Source organism: Hevea brasiliensis, chromosome 9 (assembly GCF_030052815.1).
Source record: "Hevea brasiliensis isolate MT/VB/25A 57/8 chromosome 9, ASM3005281v1, whole genome shotgun sequence".
Classification (NCBI taxonomy): Eukaryota; Viridiplantae; Streptophyta; class Magnoliopsida; order Malpighiales; family Euphorbiaceae; genus Hevea; species Hevea brasiliensis.
This window is the reverse complement of record NC_079501.1, coordinates 6887105-6905262: the sequence shown is the minus strand read 5'-3', so window position 1 is coordinate 6905262 and position 18158 is coordinate 6887105. Positions and strand designations below refer to the sequence as shown.

Below are 18158 nucleotides of genomic sequence, written 5' to 3'. Positions count from 1 at the left end.
GAAATATATTTATATTTATAAATTTAAAATATAATTTTAATAGAAAATATATTTTTTTTCTTTTTTAACGATTTCATTAACTTAATTAATTTTTTAAAATATTTTTTTTCAATATTTTTTATAGCTTATTTTTTTTTTAATTTTTTGATATCATAAAAATAAAAAATTATACCTATTTTTAAAATTACTTTTAGTTTTTAATATTTAATTAATTTTATTTTTCTTATTAGTATAATTAATTTTAAATAACATCACCAATTAAATGTAGTTATTTTTTGTTATAGCACTAAATTACTATGATATTTTGAGCAAACCTATTAATTTAATTAATTATTTTTTATAAAATTTTATATTTTATTGAAATTAAGTATAATTAAGACTAAAATTTATAAATTTACATAACATCTAATTTAATTTTTTTATTTTTCATTTATACAATTTTTTTAAATTTGTTTATATAATTTAATTCATTTTAAATTTTTTATTTTTAATTTATATAATTTTCTAAATTTGTTTATATAATTTAATTCATTTTGCAGATATTTGATAAGATTTTTTTTATGGAATTTATGTTAATTAATTTGGCTTTTATTGAATTTTTAATCTTGTTTAGTTTTTTTATTAATAATTTAATTATATTTTATAAAAAATAAATAACAAATTCATAATATTAGTATATAAATTTCTTATTAGATTAGTATTTCTAATAATCTAATTATATTTTATAAATTTAAATAAGATATTCATAATATTAGTATATAAACTTCCTATTAGATTAGCATTCCTAAATTTTATTTAATTAAGATTCAATATTAATTAATTAATATTTTTATAACAATTAAATTAAATAATTATATTAAATATATGAAAATATTTTTATTTATTTAAAAAATTCACCTCTCATTTATATATTTATATAGACTACAGATTATTTTATTTTTAAAGTAAATGAAAATTTTTAATTTATACAAAATAATTATTACAACAAAATTATAAAAATAAATATTATCTAATATTAATAATTAAATTTATAATTGAAAAATAAATTAAAATGAAATTTTAAATTAACTCAATTAAGTTTTATTTAATAAAATTAATTTTACTTTTAAAATAAAATTTTAAATATTTATAATTTAAAATTACAAATATTTTATATATATTAATAATTAAAAGAAGATAAATTAAAATAAAATTTTAAATATTTTATATTTTTAAAAAAATTATTAGTATTAACTGCACGACGTCGTTGGGATGATCAAAACAACAACCCTAGATTTAGCAATTCCCCTCATCCTATATTTTCTCACGCGGCGCTGCCTTCTCAGAGCTCTGTTCTGCTGGTCTGTCTATCCTGTGAGTAGCGGAGCAGAAACGCAAGATGAGTCGAGGAGCGGCAGCTGGAGCTAAGGGGAAGAAGAAGGGAGCGACCTTCGTGATTGACTGCGGGAAGCCAGTGGAGGATAAGATCATGGACATTGCCTCACTGGAAAAGTTCCTCCAGGAGAGGATCAAGGTTGGTGGCAAGGCTGGTGCCCTCGGTGACACCGTCACCGTCACTCGTGACAAGACCAAGATCACCGTTACCTCTGACAGCAACTTCTCTAAAAGGTACTCCAATTGATTTTGTTCCTTACTGAATATTTGTGCTTAGATAATTTCCATTGAGTGGCCATCTTTTAAGTTCATCTTATTAGAGCTTTGAGCAAAATTTGTAGTTTATTTGGTATTCAGGTGAACTAGATCTGCATGCTGGAAATGGAATCTTATATTCGAACTAGGTTTACAGCACCTTGATATCATATGAATTTAATGCGTTATGCGTATTTCAGAATTTATGACTACTATGAGTTTGATGGCTGTGATATGGAACCGTATCAAATATGAATATTAGGATCTTTTACTCCTGTTACATTTAGAATTCCTCTGACTGCGTCTCAAAATTGAGTACTTCATGCCCTGTGCAAGTAATTGTAATATCTTCTTTATTGCGATAACATATTTTAGTTTGAGTTTGCATCTTGACAATTGATAGATAGCTTGGCTGTGCAGTGTATAGTGTAAAGCTACACTTTTTTTTTTTTCCCCTTTCACGCCATCTACTAAAATACCAACAAAGCAGGTCGCCATCATCCCTGCGTAGCACTTTTAGTTCTCTGCATCTTTGTATTATTTTCATTACAACATTAGAACTGGAAGTTTGGTACATAAGTTTAATAATTCTATCACTTGTTTTTATATTTTGTTAGGTATCTTAAGTACTTGACCAAAAAGTACTTGAAGAAACACAATGTGCGGGATTGGCTTCGGGTGATTGCTTCTAACAAAGACCGGAATGTGTATGAACTTCGGTACTTCAACATTGCTGAGAATGAGGGAGAGGAGGAAGATTGAACACCCAATTTGGTATTTCATGTGTTTTAGTTTGTTTGTCTTAAGAGCCTCATTATCTATTTCAGCTGTTGGATCTTTAAGACTTGTTGGGATTGTTCTGTGATCCTTTCTGAATTTGTTGAAATTTTGGGTACTTATAATTAGGTATCTTCCTTTCATGTATTCCATGCTATTAATACAATGCAGATTTGTTGCTACAGTTTGGTCATAGAGATGGCTATATCTAGATTTTCACCTTTTTTTTTTTTTTTTCCTTCTTTTTGCTTATATGGATATAGCTCATGGGCCAGCACTTTCTAGTAACTGGTGCCTTATTTGCTATCAATTTGATGTACATAAGTTGCTTGTCTCAAAGGGTGAAAAAAAAGGAAAAAGAAAAAACCTGTTCCGTTGTGAGTTGTCCTTGTTTCCAACATGAAATAATAGGCACTTTCTGTGAAGTAATGGTTAAACTTCTTGATTTGTGAATTGGTTCTATTTCACAGCAGTGATGCGTACTGCAATTAGTTATGGATTAGGATTACTAGGGAACAGTGGCAGCAGATGTACTAAACTAAACCTTTTGATGAGAGTGTGATGCGTGTGATTTCATGTTTGGAGATTTGCCTCTCTCCAAGCCTCCATCAGTGATGGTTGGCAGCTGAGCTTCTCTCTCTCTCTCTCTCTCACACACACACACACGCACGCGCGCACACACACACACGCGCACACACGCTCAACAAAGAGCAAGAACTTAGCTAACCGGTCTCTACTGATTTTTTAGCTTGTACTCTGATAAACTTAACAGTTTTAGTTAACCAGTGTAATGCTTTCAGTCTAGGCTCCTTTTTGAATTTTTCATTAACTCAAAGTGGAAGTTTGGTTATCAGAAGTTGTGAGCCTTTTTTGATGTCTTGAGATCTTTGGTTTGGCTTCTTATTGAAAATTATGAGAGGGAGCGAAATGAGATATCTTATGGAGAGAGGTACAAGGGATCAAGAGAATTCCTGGTTGTGGTTGGTTGAGGCAGGTGGTGTTCTCCATGAGTTTTTAGTTGCAGATGATTCTCATCCAGAAAGTGAAGAGATTGAACGTAGAGGATTATGTGGGAAACACAAGGGATGTGCTGCTTGACTTGGATGATGAAGGAAAGGAATTGGCATTATCCTTTCGTAGGAAGAAACTAGCAGTAGCTTTCCGCTTCTTAAAGACAGGTGCATGTACTCCATTACACATTGTTATGAATCGGTGAATGAATGGGCCAATCAAGAGTCAATGAATGAAATGAGCTTGGACCAACCATTGACCATAAAATTGTCTGATTAGGAATTTCACTTTTATATGCTCTTTTAAATTCTTTTTTCTTTTCAATGTGGGACTCTTGACACCATGAAAATGATATCTAGACTGTTTGATCTAGAAATTATTAGAGGTTACAAACGTTTTTACCGTTTTAGAGAAGGGCAATGATATCTTGACACCTGTAAGGATTATTGGTAAATAGTGTAATTTGGTCGGTTCAAGTGATCTAATTTTTGACACCACCAGTCAGCTCGATAAACGCAGTGTGCCTTGTTCGGGATTGGGTTTGGGATTCCTGCGGAGGGAGTTAAAAAAAGGCATGGATTTTCCCCATTGCTATTCCTAATTATGAAGAAGAATGTGATGATATGAGGCATGCAAATGTAGGACACCTTTTATTCGCCCACTTTCCGATTCGGCTATGTCCAGAAATGCAAGTGCTTGCTTGAGTTTAATTCCTAAATAGTAAGGTGGTCCTCAACTTTGAGGACACTGAAGAGGTTGGAGGGAGCTACATATCAATTATTGTGGATATTCATAATTTCTAACTTGGTTTTGGGAAGCTCAGATCCTTTATGTTTATTGTGAGGCTAATTTTGGTTAATTTTTGGCAATTAAACACATAAGCAAGAATTTCTCTTCTAATCCTGGTGATTGATTGTGTTAACTAGCTCTGATACAAAAAGGACAATTAATAGAAAACTCACAGATGGGTTCAAAATTTTAGGGCCAATCAAATTTCAGCCCAGATCTGTAATTAAGAAAGTCAAAGTTTGACTATTATCCAGGCAACCATCGTGTATATAATTAATTTATATGCCCTGCTCAGGACACGTGTTGCCATTTTTTAATAAAATATCTACCTCAAGATTCAAGATTTTTTTTATTATATTACAGCATCCACCTCAAGACGTAAAGAGGAAAGATTTGCAAGCCGAAACGGCAATCAAACAAATAGCTACTGATTAGGTGTTTGCACTTCCATTTTGAGCTGAATGCTCCGTTGCATGGTCTTCATACGGGTGGTGCTGAATTGCTGTCAATTGCTTGTTGAGCTAGATTCTACGGTGTTGAAAGAGTTGATTTTTGCTTACTCTAGCTCTAATTTGCGCCATATAAACTTTTTGATTTTTTAATATCACACTCTTTTATTTAGAAATTGGCATGTTAAAATTCAACATTATTATCGGGAGCTTAATTTGATTGTGGATGCTAATCTTGGCAGAAATTTTCTTTGTACTCCTCCTGTAGCAGTTATACATTTTTTGATATGAGACTTGCCAAGGTTTAGTTTGACCTAGGATTTTCTCTATTTATTTAATTTTTTTTCCCTCCCCCTCCCTTGTGATCAAAAAAAGTAGCGGCTGATTGCAGGAAGGCATAAAGTTGAATTTGGTCTCTCAATTTATAGTTTATATTTAATGTTGCTTTTCAATTCAATTATATTAGGATGAACATTATTCGAGTAAAATCATATAAATTAATTAAATTTTCTTAATTTAATAATTTAATTTAGTTTTTATATTAATTTGATTTAATTTTATTTTATTTTTAAAATTTTTAATTATTTTTACTAGGTTCGATTTTAAAATAAAAAATTCAATTAAACTAAAACTTAACCAAATAAATGAATAATATTAAAACACTGTCAGTTTATGAGATTACCCCTAAACTAAAAAACCCTACCCCTACTTCCTTATTGCCTTTCTTCTTTTCCAGTTCTCATCTGCTATCCAGTGCCCATCTCGCTCTCTCTCTATCTCTCTGTTCTATCATTTCCCCTTCTTCTCATTCCTTTCCCATTCTCTTCCATCATCGACTCTAGCCTCACAGCCCTCACTCCCATACTTCATCCACCATCGGGTCTCTTCACCATTTCTCCATCGCGTCTTGTTTCAAGCGAAGCGATTCTTTCCCTCTAGCGTCATAACCCTCACTCACGACTCAGCCATCTCGTTCTCCTTGCATTCAAGCTTCCCCGGCCGGCCAGCACCCTCAAGTTTCGTCTCCTTGTCGCCTATTCTGTTATTGAAGTTTGAAGGTTAAGCAACCTCCACCCACCTTCATGTATTTGGGTCTTCCTCAAATAATCTGTAAATATATATGTGTGTGTGTGTTTGGTTTCATTTTCTCTTATTAATTTCCTTTTGTCTTTTTTTTATTAATTTATTTTCCAATTTGATTTATCATTAAACGGATTTGAGATTTGAGAATGTTGATTCCTTGTTGGATTTTCATGGATTCAAATAATCTGGGTTTTACTTTGATTAGGATTAATTTATGTTTAATTTGATTTTTTTTTTGTCAGAAGGTGTTGATTTTTGTTTTTGGCTCACTGCCAGTTTATGTTTAATTTGATTAATTCATGTTTAATTTGTTTGATTGAGGATTTGAGATTGTTTAATTTGCCTTGAATGGTTAAGTATGTTTGTTTTGTGATACTGATGCAAATTGATTGGTTTGGGTCGGGGAGGGCAACTGGACGGGAAGAAAATTATGTTTAATAATTTCGGTTTCATTAAATCGAACTGAATGGTTAGATTCAATTCGATTTTTTTAATAATTTAATTTAATTTATAAAATTAAAAATTTTAATTAATTTAATTCTAAATACTGATCCTAAATTTTTAATTAATATTATAGTCTATTTAACCTCACTCTCTCGCCTATAATTATATATCTTAAATTTCATTTAATTAACATTACAGTCTATTTAACGTCTCTCTCTCTCTCTCTCCTCTTCTCTGTTTCTTCCTTCAATTAACTCAATTTTCATTAATGTCATCCAAATCCAATAATAAGAACTTCAAATTGAAAAACCCAATCAGTACGATAGCCACAAAACAAATTTTCACATCCAAAACCTTATTCTATGTTTATTTTGTTTTACAAGCAAACAAATAAATATGAAAGTAAAAGAAATGAGCAAAAATGAATAAATAAAAATAAGGCGTCCTATGCAAGGACAGGGGTCAGGAGGAGGAGATAGAACGCAACAAGTGGTGCTGTCTATCATGGATGGATTGTTGGTTTTTTGGAGAAAGTGAAAGAAATCAATAGTACAATCTTATTATGATAAAAAAACAAGAAGAAAGGAATCAAATCTTTACCAATACAGGTGCAATTTTGGTTTGTTGGGGTTTTCAGCTTTGCTATAGAAGGAAATGGGTACAGAGAGAGAAATGAAGAGGAAAAAAAAAAAAAACAATAAACTGCAGGAGAGAACGTCTTTTTGCAATAAAGGCTAATTATATGAAAAATATCATATTTTTATGTGAATTCATGATTATATTTAATTTTTTTAATTATATATTATTAAAAAATTAATATTTTTTTACACAATTAAATATAACTATAAATTATTTAGACCGGCAGTTTAATTTGAGACGTGAATTATTATATAATAAATGAAGTTTAGATTTTTGAAGTGATTTACATGCCCGTGTTTGTTCACATCATTACACAAAACGGCTGGAGAAAAGTAGGGCTCGGCAATAAGACAAACGTCTTAAAGATAAAAACATCCACTTAAACGAAATAAGGCACGTTCGGAACTGTCGTAGACAAATGTCAAATAGTCGTAATTGTATTTTCTTATTTTCGTAATCGGTTTAGTCGAGGAGGGATCAGTCACGTGAATGATGTGTCTATTTTTTAATTATAGGGTTGGGTCCCTATCGGCTCGTCAGTTTTATTTATTAGGTGATGGTTTAACGATTTAAGAGATTAATCTCCACCACTTAATTAAAAACTGGTTCGCGGAGCTATAATCTGGAATGCCTCTTCTTCCTGTGTCAAAGCAAACATGCTCCTGATCTCAATGTTCTCGTGGACAACAGACGCCTTATAATTGCATCTCCTGCGAAAAGTTATTACATTCGCATTTGGTTCCAAAACACACAAATCCCAATCACGTGGTATTTCCAAGCCCGAAATTCAGTGAAAACACACGCGGTACTCCTGAGCTCCGGTGAATTCAGCTTGGTCAGTTTCTTTGTTTAAATATTTTGAATCTAAGCTTCTTTTTCTATATCTTTTCCCTCGTGTGGCCTGCTCAAACTACTCCCGAGTCTTGAATTTTATGATTCGTGCTGCGATTATGTTAAATAGATAGATACGGTGTCGGATTCATTTCCTGATCGGTTTTGCTTTAAATTTCGATTTGTGCTGTGATGTATATATTGTTTGCGGAGAAAAAGCTACAATGGCTGTAACGTGTGGACAAAGTTCTAATCCTGCTATTGAATGGTTCACTTAGCTCTAACCTTACGCTGTGTCGTCTAGCAGATATTGTTACTGTTCTGCGTTACTGATTCCTCGGGCGTGAATTGCGACTTCAAGGCTATTCAGATGGTCTTGGAGACGCAAAATCCAAGCGCAACGAGCAGATTTGGGCTTCTCAATATTTTGGGGCGTGAAAGATGTGAAAGCTACTTGCTTTTTCATGCTGAAACAGCCCTGGGTAATGGGTTCAGGACCTTCTTGTATTTTCTTGCCCTAGCTTATTGTTTCCTTGGATTATCAGCTATAACTGCTCGGTTCTTCCGGTCTATGGAGAATGTGGTCAAGCATTCTCGAATGGTAGTGGAGATAGATCCGGACACTAGTACTGAAGTTATTAGATATGAGAAGGTGTGGAATTATGCAATTGCAGATATTTCCTTGCTGGCATTTGGAACTAGTTTCCCTCAGATATCATTAGCAACTATTGATGCCATAAGGAACATTGGGAACCTGTATGCTGGAGGTGTGCAATCATTTTCTATTTCTTTTTAAAGTTCCCTATCTATGAATTATTCTCTCTGTTTCAACTTACAGCTGCTTGCTTCTTTTCGCTAACGACCATTGGTAATTAAGCCCTTGCTCTGGAGTTTTCCACTATAATATGCATAAAAGGCCACTATTCCTTGTTCTTTTCTTTTTTTTTTTTTCAGGGGTGGAACCAGAAATTTTTCTTAATGATTTAAAGCTAAAAGGACAACGAAATGATATCTAATTTATATTATTGCACTCTCTTTAGATTTCAGAAGCTAATAATTCAATGTTTACTTAATTATAAGATGATTAATCACATATCCAATTGTATATGAGAAATTAACTTGCCAATTTTCTTTTTTTTTTGCGTCAATTATATTAGCTCTAACATGGGATTAACTAGTGACTACTTTAGGTTGTTTGCCTGGTGTTAAGGATTCCTTTAATTCATGAAAAGATCATCGTGGGATGAGATAAGCCACGTTCTGTTTATATGTGATGATGTAAATAAATCCTTTTCTTAGATGTCCAGCTCGTTTTATGTCATTGAAGTCTTTATCTTTCTCCCTCTTATGTGTATTATGCATGCATGGGTATATGATTGACAAGTTAATAATAACAAATAAATCAACTATGATAGAATTATCTTGTATTTTTTTTTTTAATGGTTTTACCTGCTATATGTGCAGGTTTTTTGTGTTCTTGTCTTGATCTCTTAATAAAATTAGTTTGGGAAGTAATTTTTTTGGACATGTGAATGAATTTTCTGTAAAACTTAATCTATAGGATTGGGTCCTGGAACACTTGTTGGTTCTGCTGCATTCGATCTTTTTCCCATCCATGCTGTTTGTGTGGTGGTTCCCAAAGCTGGAGAATTGAAAAAGATATCTGATTTAGGTGTTTGGCTTGTGGAGCTCTTTTGGTCTTTCTGGGCTTATATTTGGCTGTACATAATTTTGGAGGTAACCTAATTCAGTGTCGTATTCTGTGAACTACGATCATGTATGATTTTGGAACATTTGTATGATGTGAAATATTCAACTTTTATTATTTTTGAGGATGCATTTTTCATCAAACTTTTTTTGTTCCTGGATTCTTCATTTTCTGTGGGGAAATTTACATTGTTGCTCTATAATTTTATGCTCAAGATTCTTTACTCCAGTCACGTATCTGCATGTTCATTGCACATTATAAATTGATTACAAAATATGTCATACCAGCAAATGTCATAATCTGATTGCTGCCCATAATTTTAAGCAGCCTATTCCTATTGGTTTTTTGGATGTTTTGACTGGATTTCACATTATTACTGTTGGGTATTTTGATTGGATGTTTTAACTGGATTTCATATTATTACTATTGAGTATTTTGATTTCTCTCTCTCTCTCTCTCTCTCTCTCTCTCTTTCTCTCTCTCTCTCTCTCTCTCGGTCTTTCTCTGTCTCTGTCTTTCAATAGTTTTGGAATTATTATTTGACTGCATTGGAAGTTTATTCATTAACACATGGTTGTCATATGTGCACAGTGGGCTACCTGCTCAGGGATAACGTCTTACTTCATTTACATGTTGCAGGTATGGACTCCCAATGCCATTACACTATGGGAGGCCTTATTAACTGTACTGCAGTATGGTTTGCTGCTAACACATGCTTATGCTCAAGATAAGCGATGGCCTTACTTATCGTTTCCTTTGTATTTTCCTCTTCCTTACCTGTCCTTTTCTTTTGAATCAAATCCATGAAAATTTTGTTTCAATTGAGATTTCATCCTCAACTATCTTTTTTCCTCATGCTATTTTCAATCCAAAGTGGAAGAACTGAGAGGCCTAAGGAGTGGGTACCAGAAGAGGTCACTTCATGTAAACATCAGCCCATTGTTTATGAAGGATACTCCGAGAATATTCAAATTGGCGAAGATGAAAGCAGGAATGCTGTTGATATATTCTCCATCCATTCAAATGTTGGGACAGGTACTTGTGTCACTGCATTATTAAGTAAGGAACTTGATAGCTTCCATATTTCAGAATATTAAAAAGTTCATAGGAACTCACAAAATTGGCCATAAACCTACCACTCACAATGATGCCATGACATATGTGAGTAAATGGCCCGTTAATATGCAACTTAGAGTCAATCTTATAGATTATCTCTTGTAAGGATTTGACCTTCATATCACTTTCAAATTTTAGGGTAATGCAAGGAAGAAAACAAAAGCAAGTACAATTATGAGACAAATGTATTAGTTACATGTAAAATCAATCATATCAAGTTTCCCTAGAGCCATTATTACTCTCTCACATATCTGACAGTGATAGGTTACTGTCAAATGTAGGTTTTGCAGCAAATTCATGTATTTCTGATGCGGACTGAGTAATTTTCTAAAAAAATTGGAAATTTTGAATTGAATGTGGGATTTGTTTCAAGGGAAAAGGAAACAGGTGTTTCTTTTCTCTATATCTTATTTGTAGAGCAACTTTGTGCTGATTTCATAGATTTTTGACTAATTCTTTATGTCTGGGCTTGTGGAGTGCTCTTTACTTCATTAGCATATAAACCATGGTCGGAAGACAAGTATAGGGGTATGAATGAAATTATTAAAAATGGCATGCTAAGTCTGGATATCTTTATCTAAAACCTTTCTTTGCAGATCCAGTATATCAGAAAGTGCCCGAAACAGATGATGCAGCTGAATGCTCCAAAAATAATTTTCACAGTGAGCAAGATTTCAATGTGGTTGCTCTTTGGAAACAGCAATTTTTGGATGCAATCGTGGTTGGTGCCATAACTTTTGTCGTATATGTTGAACTTGTTGAGAACTCCACAAAGATTCCGAAAAATCCTTGTTTGGGGCATATTATGCTAGGAAACATAACTCTCTCCTTCTCTCTGGACATACAATCACATCCAGTGTGGAATGTGCTAGAAAATTTATTGGCAGTACTGCTCAAGGATTGGTGCACCATATGATTATAAATCAAAATCTTTCCTCTCTCATTCCTTTATGCGCTTGTTAATCCAGATGGAGAACTGCCCTTTGATTGCTTAAAAATGTAAAAGCATCATTTTTTGGTTTTTGTTTTTAAAAAGTGTCCACATCTAGGTTTCTAAGTTGAAGTTCTCACAGCTCATACAAATTATTTGAAGTGATTGGAAACACATAGTTCCTCATTTACTTGATTTTTCTTATCAAGTAGGTTTCTGCTTACATGTTTGTGCAACTTTAAATTTCTTTTTTCTCTCTCATACCTCCTACACAAAAATTTTCTTTTTGTTGTTTCTTTATTTATTCTTGGTGAACAATTTCCTTTTTGTTTTTTTGTATATTGGTGAATAATGTCTATTTTCATAAGCAGTTGGAAAGCCTGGAATCAAGAAAATTAGTCAGTATTCATATACGGGTGGCAAGAATTTTCTGGGAATTACTACTTGCACCTTGGAGACTTTTGTTTGCTTTTGTGCCTCCTTGTCGTATTGCTCATGGATGGATTGCTTTTATTTGCTCTCTTCTTTTTATTAGTGGGATAGCTTACATTGTAACAAAGCTCACAGATCTTATAAGCTGCGTCACAGGTTACCCTTCTCTTTACAAATAAAGTTGCAAATTTCCATTTCTAGAGTTGATGATTAGGCTTGTAACCACCTGGTCACTTTTAATCCCTCACTACCCATGTGGTATGTTTTCTTTCAGGAATAAATGCTTATGTCATTGCATTTACGGCATTAGCTAGTGGGACTTCATGGCCAGACTTGGTGGCAAGTAAGATTGCTGCTGAACGCCAAACAACAGCAGATTCTGCCATTGCAAACATCACTTGCAGGTTTGTTAATTGTTACAAATATGCTTTAGGTAGGGCTTAACTGAAGCACAAATTGACTTTCCTTACTTTTCATATGCAGCAATTCAGTGAACATATATGTGGGCATCGGAGTGCCCTGGCTTGTAGACACTGCCTACAATTTCTTTATGTATAGGGAACCCTTGCGGATTGAGAATGCAGCGGGACTCAGCTTCTCATTGCTTGTTTTCTTTGCTACTTCTGTGGGCTGTATTGCTGTTCTTGTGTACAGGCGTCTGACCCTGGGTGCAGAGCTTGGAGGGCCAAGGATTTGGGCCTGGGTAACGAGTGTGTACTTCATGCTGCTTTGGCTTATTTTTGTGGTGCTGTCCTCCCTCAGAGTTTCTGGCATCATTTGATAGGAATTTTTTATTAAAGTTTTCTTCAACTATTTTTGGTTACTCTTCCTATCCCATAGTTTTAGTTACAGCAACAATTTTATCGTTCATCTGTTGTATTCTTGTTACGACTTCCTTTGTATTATCAGTTATAAATTACCTTTTGTTTTTTTTTTTCACATCAAGGTTATTGGTTTTGTGTGCTTCTTGTACTTTTGTTATAAATCTTTTTTTTTCATACGTGAATGCTGTGAATCTAGATAATAATAATAATAAAAAATCTACTTGTAAGTAGAGTGTTATTTTAACAATTATCATTGAATTATATTTAAATATTTGGGAAATGGACAAAGGATGAATTTTCAGAATATGAGATCTGACTTTTATTTTTGAAGCGAGCGTTTCTCTAGACAACTGATCAAAGCACTTTGAGGAATGAACTTCTCAGTTAGGAGGACACAGGACGGGGACACCGAGATTTGAATCATTGGAAGATCTGTTTCAACGCCCAAGGGCCCAAAATATTGGAACCCGTTTTTCAGTGTAACTGCGCGAGGAAGAAACCGCTAGGTGAAGTCGGGAAATCTCAATTCATTTGCAAGCTAAGGACAAAAGCACAAGATGATGCTAATGTTGCATGCATATGCAAGAGCCATGACCAAATCTGTCAGCAGAATACTGCCCGCCAAGAATTCTTAATAATTTTTTGGGGTTTTGATTGTTCTCGAAGGATATTTAGACTATGATGAGACAGCACAATGAAATTGCTGTTCGTTGAACCTGTACAGACACTGACCATCTCATTACTTTCCCCAATTGATGAACTTTTTCCCATTCCATTTCTTTTTCTTAATGTTTTATTCCATGCAAGCCTTACTATATAGCTGTCCCATAACAAAATTAATTATTGAGAATAGAGCACGAGAAGAAAGAGTGAAAAGGAAAGCTAGGGAGTGTCTGAGTAATCAAATTCCCTACTGTCAAGAAAATCAATCCCATATTCATCCCTAAACAGTGTATTCACTTTGCAAAACAAATTTGCTCCGCAGACAAATAGAAGCAACACAAATGCTTAATTTCAGCTATATTCATCAAACATATAAAGATGTGACAACAGATAAATGCAAAAGCGGGGATCTGTTATTCACAAGAGGGAGCAAAAATTGAAAAGGTTTCTAAAATAACGCAGTGTCCAAATTCAACAAACTTATTTGACAGGGAGGAATGAAAGCTTGACAGGAGAACTCCCTTTAATCAACACTATTACGACATCTAACTGCTACACTGTTGAGACTGATTATAGAACACAATTAATGTAAAAAAAAAAAAACTTCCTTTCGCTAGCCAAAATAGATCGTCACCTATGCAAGGGCACCCGTACAAGCTGTGGCTGGAGCTGCTTCCAGCTGTTTCTTTGGAGAACTGTACTTCCCGGTGATAAATCTGCAAAGATCAATGACATCAGATATTTACTATAGGATTATAACAGAAATTAAAATGACATAGTTGGACAACACCGCTTTCAATTCTACTACGAGAATCAGAATCCTTTAGTGAAACCTAACCTTAGTTTTTCATCACCTTCAAGCAACAATTATAACGAAAACAGATTTGTCAAGGAAACATGGAGTTATACTTTCAGGAGAACCATGGTATGGATTAGCTAGCTACCTGAAAAAATCCCTCCACATCAACTCAAACATCAACCAGTTCATTCCAGTCTCTTGAGAGCTACCACCATCATTACGGTTTGACGCAGCAGAAATAGTTCTATCCATCAAATTATTGTAATCAGGAACACACACCATATAAAGATGTAATAGCATGGTTTGAAAAAGTAAGGGAAAAGGCAAAAATTAATTCAAGCCACACCTGGTAGCAGTTTTCTTTAGCTCATCAAACATGGAACGGGGAGAGATGCATCCCATGGTTAGCCATGGAGAAATTTTGCAGGAGAAGTTTGCACCATATATGCTGTCATGGCTGCCTCCTTTGGGTGGTTGCGCTTGGCACTCTGCTGCGATTGTTTTAAGCTTTTGTAGTGCTTCAGTCTCCCCACCCATCATAAAACCATTAGCAACTGGCTTTCTTTCCTGTATCAACATTAATGGATAGCATTGTTACTGCATTTGAAGTACTAACGAAAAGCTCCACTAATATATATTTTTTAATACCACCAATATTTTCTTTCGCTTGAGCAATTTGTTTCAGAAACTGCAGTACCGCATGGAGCTCACATGAAGAATGCCTAGTAAAATACTTGGGTTGTAATATTATTCGGAGTATCTACTTTGGGAAATGAGAGTTTATAGTCAGGCCAACAATGAAGCCAATACTGTTATCAACTCAAATTTCAGGATTTAAACAATATGAGGCTATATTAATTTACTAAAATGTTACATTCCTATGAATTACGCATAACAGCCGCTATCCATCTATCAATAAGAACGTCAAATATGTTTGCATAAAAATGTTTACCTTTTCTATTTTAACTTTGATGTTACCCTGTAACCAACCCTTCATTTCTACTCAAATTTCCCCAACAAGAAAATAACATTCATATAATTGCAACATTCTGAACAAAAATCAAACCACCAACATAGTGCAACATAACCACAACATCTTCAATATAGCAATCCAAGCACTAACCTGGGTTGGGTTGAGACCCAAATCCAACAAGGATGGGATTTCGCCAGGCTCCACATCTCCTCTTGATGGCATCCCCTTCAACTGATCCAATGCAGCAATGGTCTTCCTAAGCTCCACTCCCTGTACTTTCTCCTTGAATCCACTATAATTCGATGGCATATCTTCCAACTTGAAAGGCACATCATCCACGTGATACAGAGTGCTTCCCCAGAAGTATTTCACCTCGACTCCCTCATCTTTCATGGCCGCCTCAATCTTCTCCTCGGCCCTAACCTCATCACGTGACACCTCTCTGTGTGCATAAACAGCATCAGCCCCAATGGCCTTGGCCAGCTCAACCAATACAGTTTCCGGCTTCCCAACTCTGACCACAAGATCGGACCCTCTAGCCTGAAGGTTCTTGCGAAGGTCAGCAACCGATTCAATTATGAAGGTGGCACGATAAGGCCCAGTCCTGTCGAACCCAGAAGAGGACTTGCCATATTCTCTGGGGTCGAAGCAGTAAACGGGCAGAACAGACATGGACTCACCGTTGGCAGAGTTGAGGCACTCATTGTCATGGACACGTAAGTCGTTGCGGAACCAAACAATGGAGGCTCGACGAATTCCGGCGGCATTGGAGGGGTCTGCGGGGCGGCGTGGGCCCAGAGAGAGAGCGTTCTGAAGAGGGTTGGCGGAGATGGTAGACTTGAAGGAGAGTTTAGGAAGGGAGATGGTAGAGGAGGAGAGAGAGAGGTGCGAGAGAGAGGAGGCCTGAGTGGGGATTTTGGCCTTGGCTGGCGTGCGGGAGAACAGAGAAGAGATTTTGGGCTGGTTGAAAAAGTGGGTAGGGAGAATTGTGGATAGAGAAAAAGAGAGAGAGGCAGTGGCAAATGGAAGCGAAATGGATTGGGAAAGAACAATGGGAAGCTGTTGTTGTTGATTCTGTTCTTCTGTGGAGGATTCTCGGGATTGTGGGGTTTGGAGACTGGAATCCATCTGGGTCTTGGAGGAGATTGAATTGGGGATGCTGGAGCGGGTGTGCGTGTGCGTAGTTTTTGGTTGGCTTGGCTTTGCTCTCTGGAGAAGCCTGTTGTGCGTGCGAGAGAGAGAGATTGTGACCTTTTTATTTTTAGGAAGGGAAGGGTTATGGTGGGGATTTAGAAGCCGACTCAGTGTGTCGTTTGTGTAATAGGCTTTCCTCTCTCAACAACTATCCGCACCTAACCTAAAATCTTCTTCCACTAACTTTCAACCTCAAATCCCCCTCTTTCCATAACCTCAATCTTTGCTCCCTCTGTAGGGGTATTTAGGAGATTATGCACCTGGTTAGGTAGGAACCATGGCAAAATATTTTTCTAATATCTAATTTAATATATAATTATTAAACTATAATTTGTCTTACAGTGATTTTAGCAACCATTCAAAAATTGATAATATATCATAATTTTATCATTTTATTATATTTTAATCTTTAATCTCAATATAGCTACTGTCAAAAATAGTGTTTATTTTATGTTAAAAAATAATATTAATAAGGTTGCAAAAATAAATTTAAATTCAGATAAACATAATCCAATTTCTCACTTCATCTCTTCAAAAATTCATTAATATTTAGCAAAGTAATATATTCCATCCCTAATTTTTTTAATTTTTACATTCTAAAAAAAATAAAAGTTAATTCTTTAATAATTATTCCTTTTTTTATCCTTTTCATTGGAGGACCACTGATTCTAACTAACAGTATGAAATTTAATCTCCATCGTTGAACATTTGGCCATTGGCTTTGCTTGAACTGAACAAATGCTTAAAAGAAAAAAAAATGCCATAACTAACTAACTAGCAATTATTTCTAAGCTGAAATTTTAGTATGATCTAAAAAAATAAAAAAGAAAGGCAGATGAGCAATTTTTCAAATTAAATAGAAATAACAACAGAATTAAACTCTCACCTTTGAACTTCAGGTTTCCAAATTCTTAATTCAACTTGTAGACCCAAAATAAATAAATAAATAAATGTTTCCTTGATTTGTGCCAATAAGCAATTTCTATTTGACAAGCCCATAAAATAGTTTTAAAAATTAAAACCATGGATCTCTTAAAATTTCTTACTTGAGAAACCTAAATTCATTTTGCTATAAATTATTTTATATATTTAGTCAAGAAAAAATATAAAAAAAAATTATTTTATAATGGATTTAGTATATTTTAAAGTAGACCCACACTATTTTAGTGATATATTATTTTTTAATTAAATAAATGTATACATTCAAGTATAATCAAGAATCACTCATTTTTCTTGTATCCAAACAATTCACCTTTTATTTTTTTTTTAATTATTTTTTAACAATTTCTTTTTTTACAAAAAGCTTTTTGGTACCCTAAAACTCAACTTTCATCTATAATTTTTTAAGGGGCTTGGACCCTGCAGCTGACTGAATCTTGCAAGAATTATGTTTCCTTTCTGAAATGGTCTGTTGGGCTTGGCATCTTTTCAAGAAGTCAACATCTGCCATACACTGACAAAATGAAAGCTTGTGATTCCTTTCATGAATTCAGTTTCCCTTCAGCTCATGCTAATTGCAAACTCAAGGGATCTACAATCTCTAAACAGAATTGCAGGATTTTTTAAAGTTCTGTTTAAAAAAACTCTAATTATCAAATAAAGAAAAGATAATAGAAATATTGTTAACATAATTGATGGACCCATTATAGTTTTTACCTTTTTTTTCAAATTTATTAATGAATTTTTAAAAACAATGAAAATTTTTTAAAGTTTTTAAGATTTTCAAAAATAATTTAAAATTTATAGTTAATTTTTTAAAATAAAGTTTTTGAAATTTTGGAAAACTTTAAAAAATTTTTAATTTCAACCACCAAAATAAATGATTTTGAAAAATTTTCTCTTCAAAACCTTTAAAGCCTACTTAAT

At 34.1% G+C, this 18158-nt stretch overlaps 3 protein-coding genes across 4 annotated transcripts; 2 read left to right on the top strand and 1 right to left on the bottom strand.

The window, feature by feature from the left end:
- The first annotated feature begins 1274 nt into the window (after positions 1-1274).
- On the top strand, positions 1275-2599 carry LOC110637561 (60S ribosomal protein L22-2). The gene is made up of 2 exons (XM_021787741.2): positions 1275-1608; positions 2247-2599. The coding sequence occupies exons 1-2, from the start codon at positions 1379-1381 to the stop codon at positions 2389-2391; spliced, it is 375 nt and encodes a 124-aa protein (XP_021643433.1). The 5' UTR covers positions 1275-1378; the 3' UTR covers positions 2392-2599.
- A 4772-nt stretch (positions 2600-7371) lies between these two features.
- LOC110637551 (magnesium/proton exchanger) lies at positions 7372-12811 on the top strand. Of its 2 annotated transcripts, none has more exons than XM_021787728.2 (9): positions 7372-7656; positions 7960-8419; positions 9214-9389; positions 10000-10118; positions 10235-10395; positions 11073-11197; positions 11779-11995; positions 12114-12243; positions 12323-12811. In XM_021787728.2, exons 2-9 carry the CDS (start codon positions 8023-8025, stop codon positions 12618-12620), a joined length of 1623 nt encoding a protein of 540 aa, XP_021643420.2. In that variant the 5' UTR covers positions 7372-7656; positions 7960-8022; the 3' UTR covers positions 12621-12811. The 2 variants fall into 2 exon arrangements, with proteins under 2 accessions (XP_021643420.2, XP_021643418.2); XM_021787726.2 differs by having other exon boundaries at positions 7373-7656; positions 10235-10419.
- Positions 12812-13719: 908 nt separating this feature from the next.
- LOC110637550 (blue-light photoreceptor PHR2) lies at positions 13720-16500 on the bottom strand. The gene is made up of 4 exons (XM_021787725.2): positions 15249-16500; positions 14472-14692; positions 14271-14369; positions 13720-14042 (listed from the first exon to the last, which is right to left on the bottom strand). Exons 1-4 carry the CDS (start codon positions 16224-16226, stop codon positions 13961-13963), a joined length of 1380 nt encoding a protein of 459 aa, XP_021643417.2. The 5' UTR covers positions 16227-16500; the 3' UTR covers positions 13720-13960.
- Between the last annotated feature and the right edge of the window lie 1658 nt (positions 16501-18158).

Bases quoted from the DNA above. Each gene is read 5' to 3' on its own strand.
- LOC110637551 (XM_021787726.2), top strand. From the start codon at position 8,023: ATGGTCTTGGAGACGCAAAATCCAAGCGCAACGAGCAGATTTGGGCTT. The intron at 8,420-9,213 runs GTGTGCAATCAT...CTTAATCTATAG, and splicing joins TGGGAACCTGTATGCTGGAG to GATTGGGTCCTGGAACACTT. The intron at 11,198-11,778 runs GTTGGTGCCATA...TTTCATAAGCAG, and splicing joins AATTTTTGGATGCAATCGTG to TTGGAAAGCCTGGAATCAAG.
- LOC110637550 (XM_021787725.2), bottom strand. From the start codon at position 16,226: ATGGATTCCAGTCTCCAAACCCCACAATCCCGAGAATCCTCCACAGAA. The intron at 14,370-14,471 runs GTGTGGCTTGAA...TTTGATGGATAG, and splicing joins CTAAAGAAAACTGCTACCAG to AACTATTTCTGCTGCGTCAA. The intron at 14,043-14,270 runs GTAGCTAGCTAA...TGATCTTTGCAG, and splicing joins ATGTGGAGGGATTTTTTCAG to ATTTATCACCGGGAAGTACA.
- LOC110637561 (XM_021787741.2), top strand. From the start codon at position 1,379: ATGAGTCGAGGAGCGGCAGCTGGAGCTAAGGGGAAGAAGAAGGGAGCG. The intron at 1,609-2,246 runs GTACTCCAATTG...ATATTTTGTTAG, and splicing joins GACAGCAACTTCTCTAAAAG to GTATCTTAAGTACTTGACCA.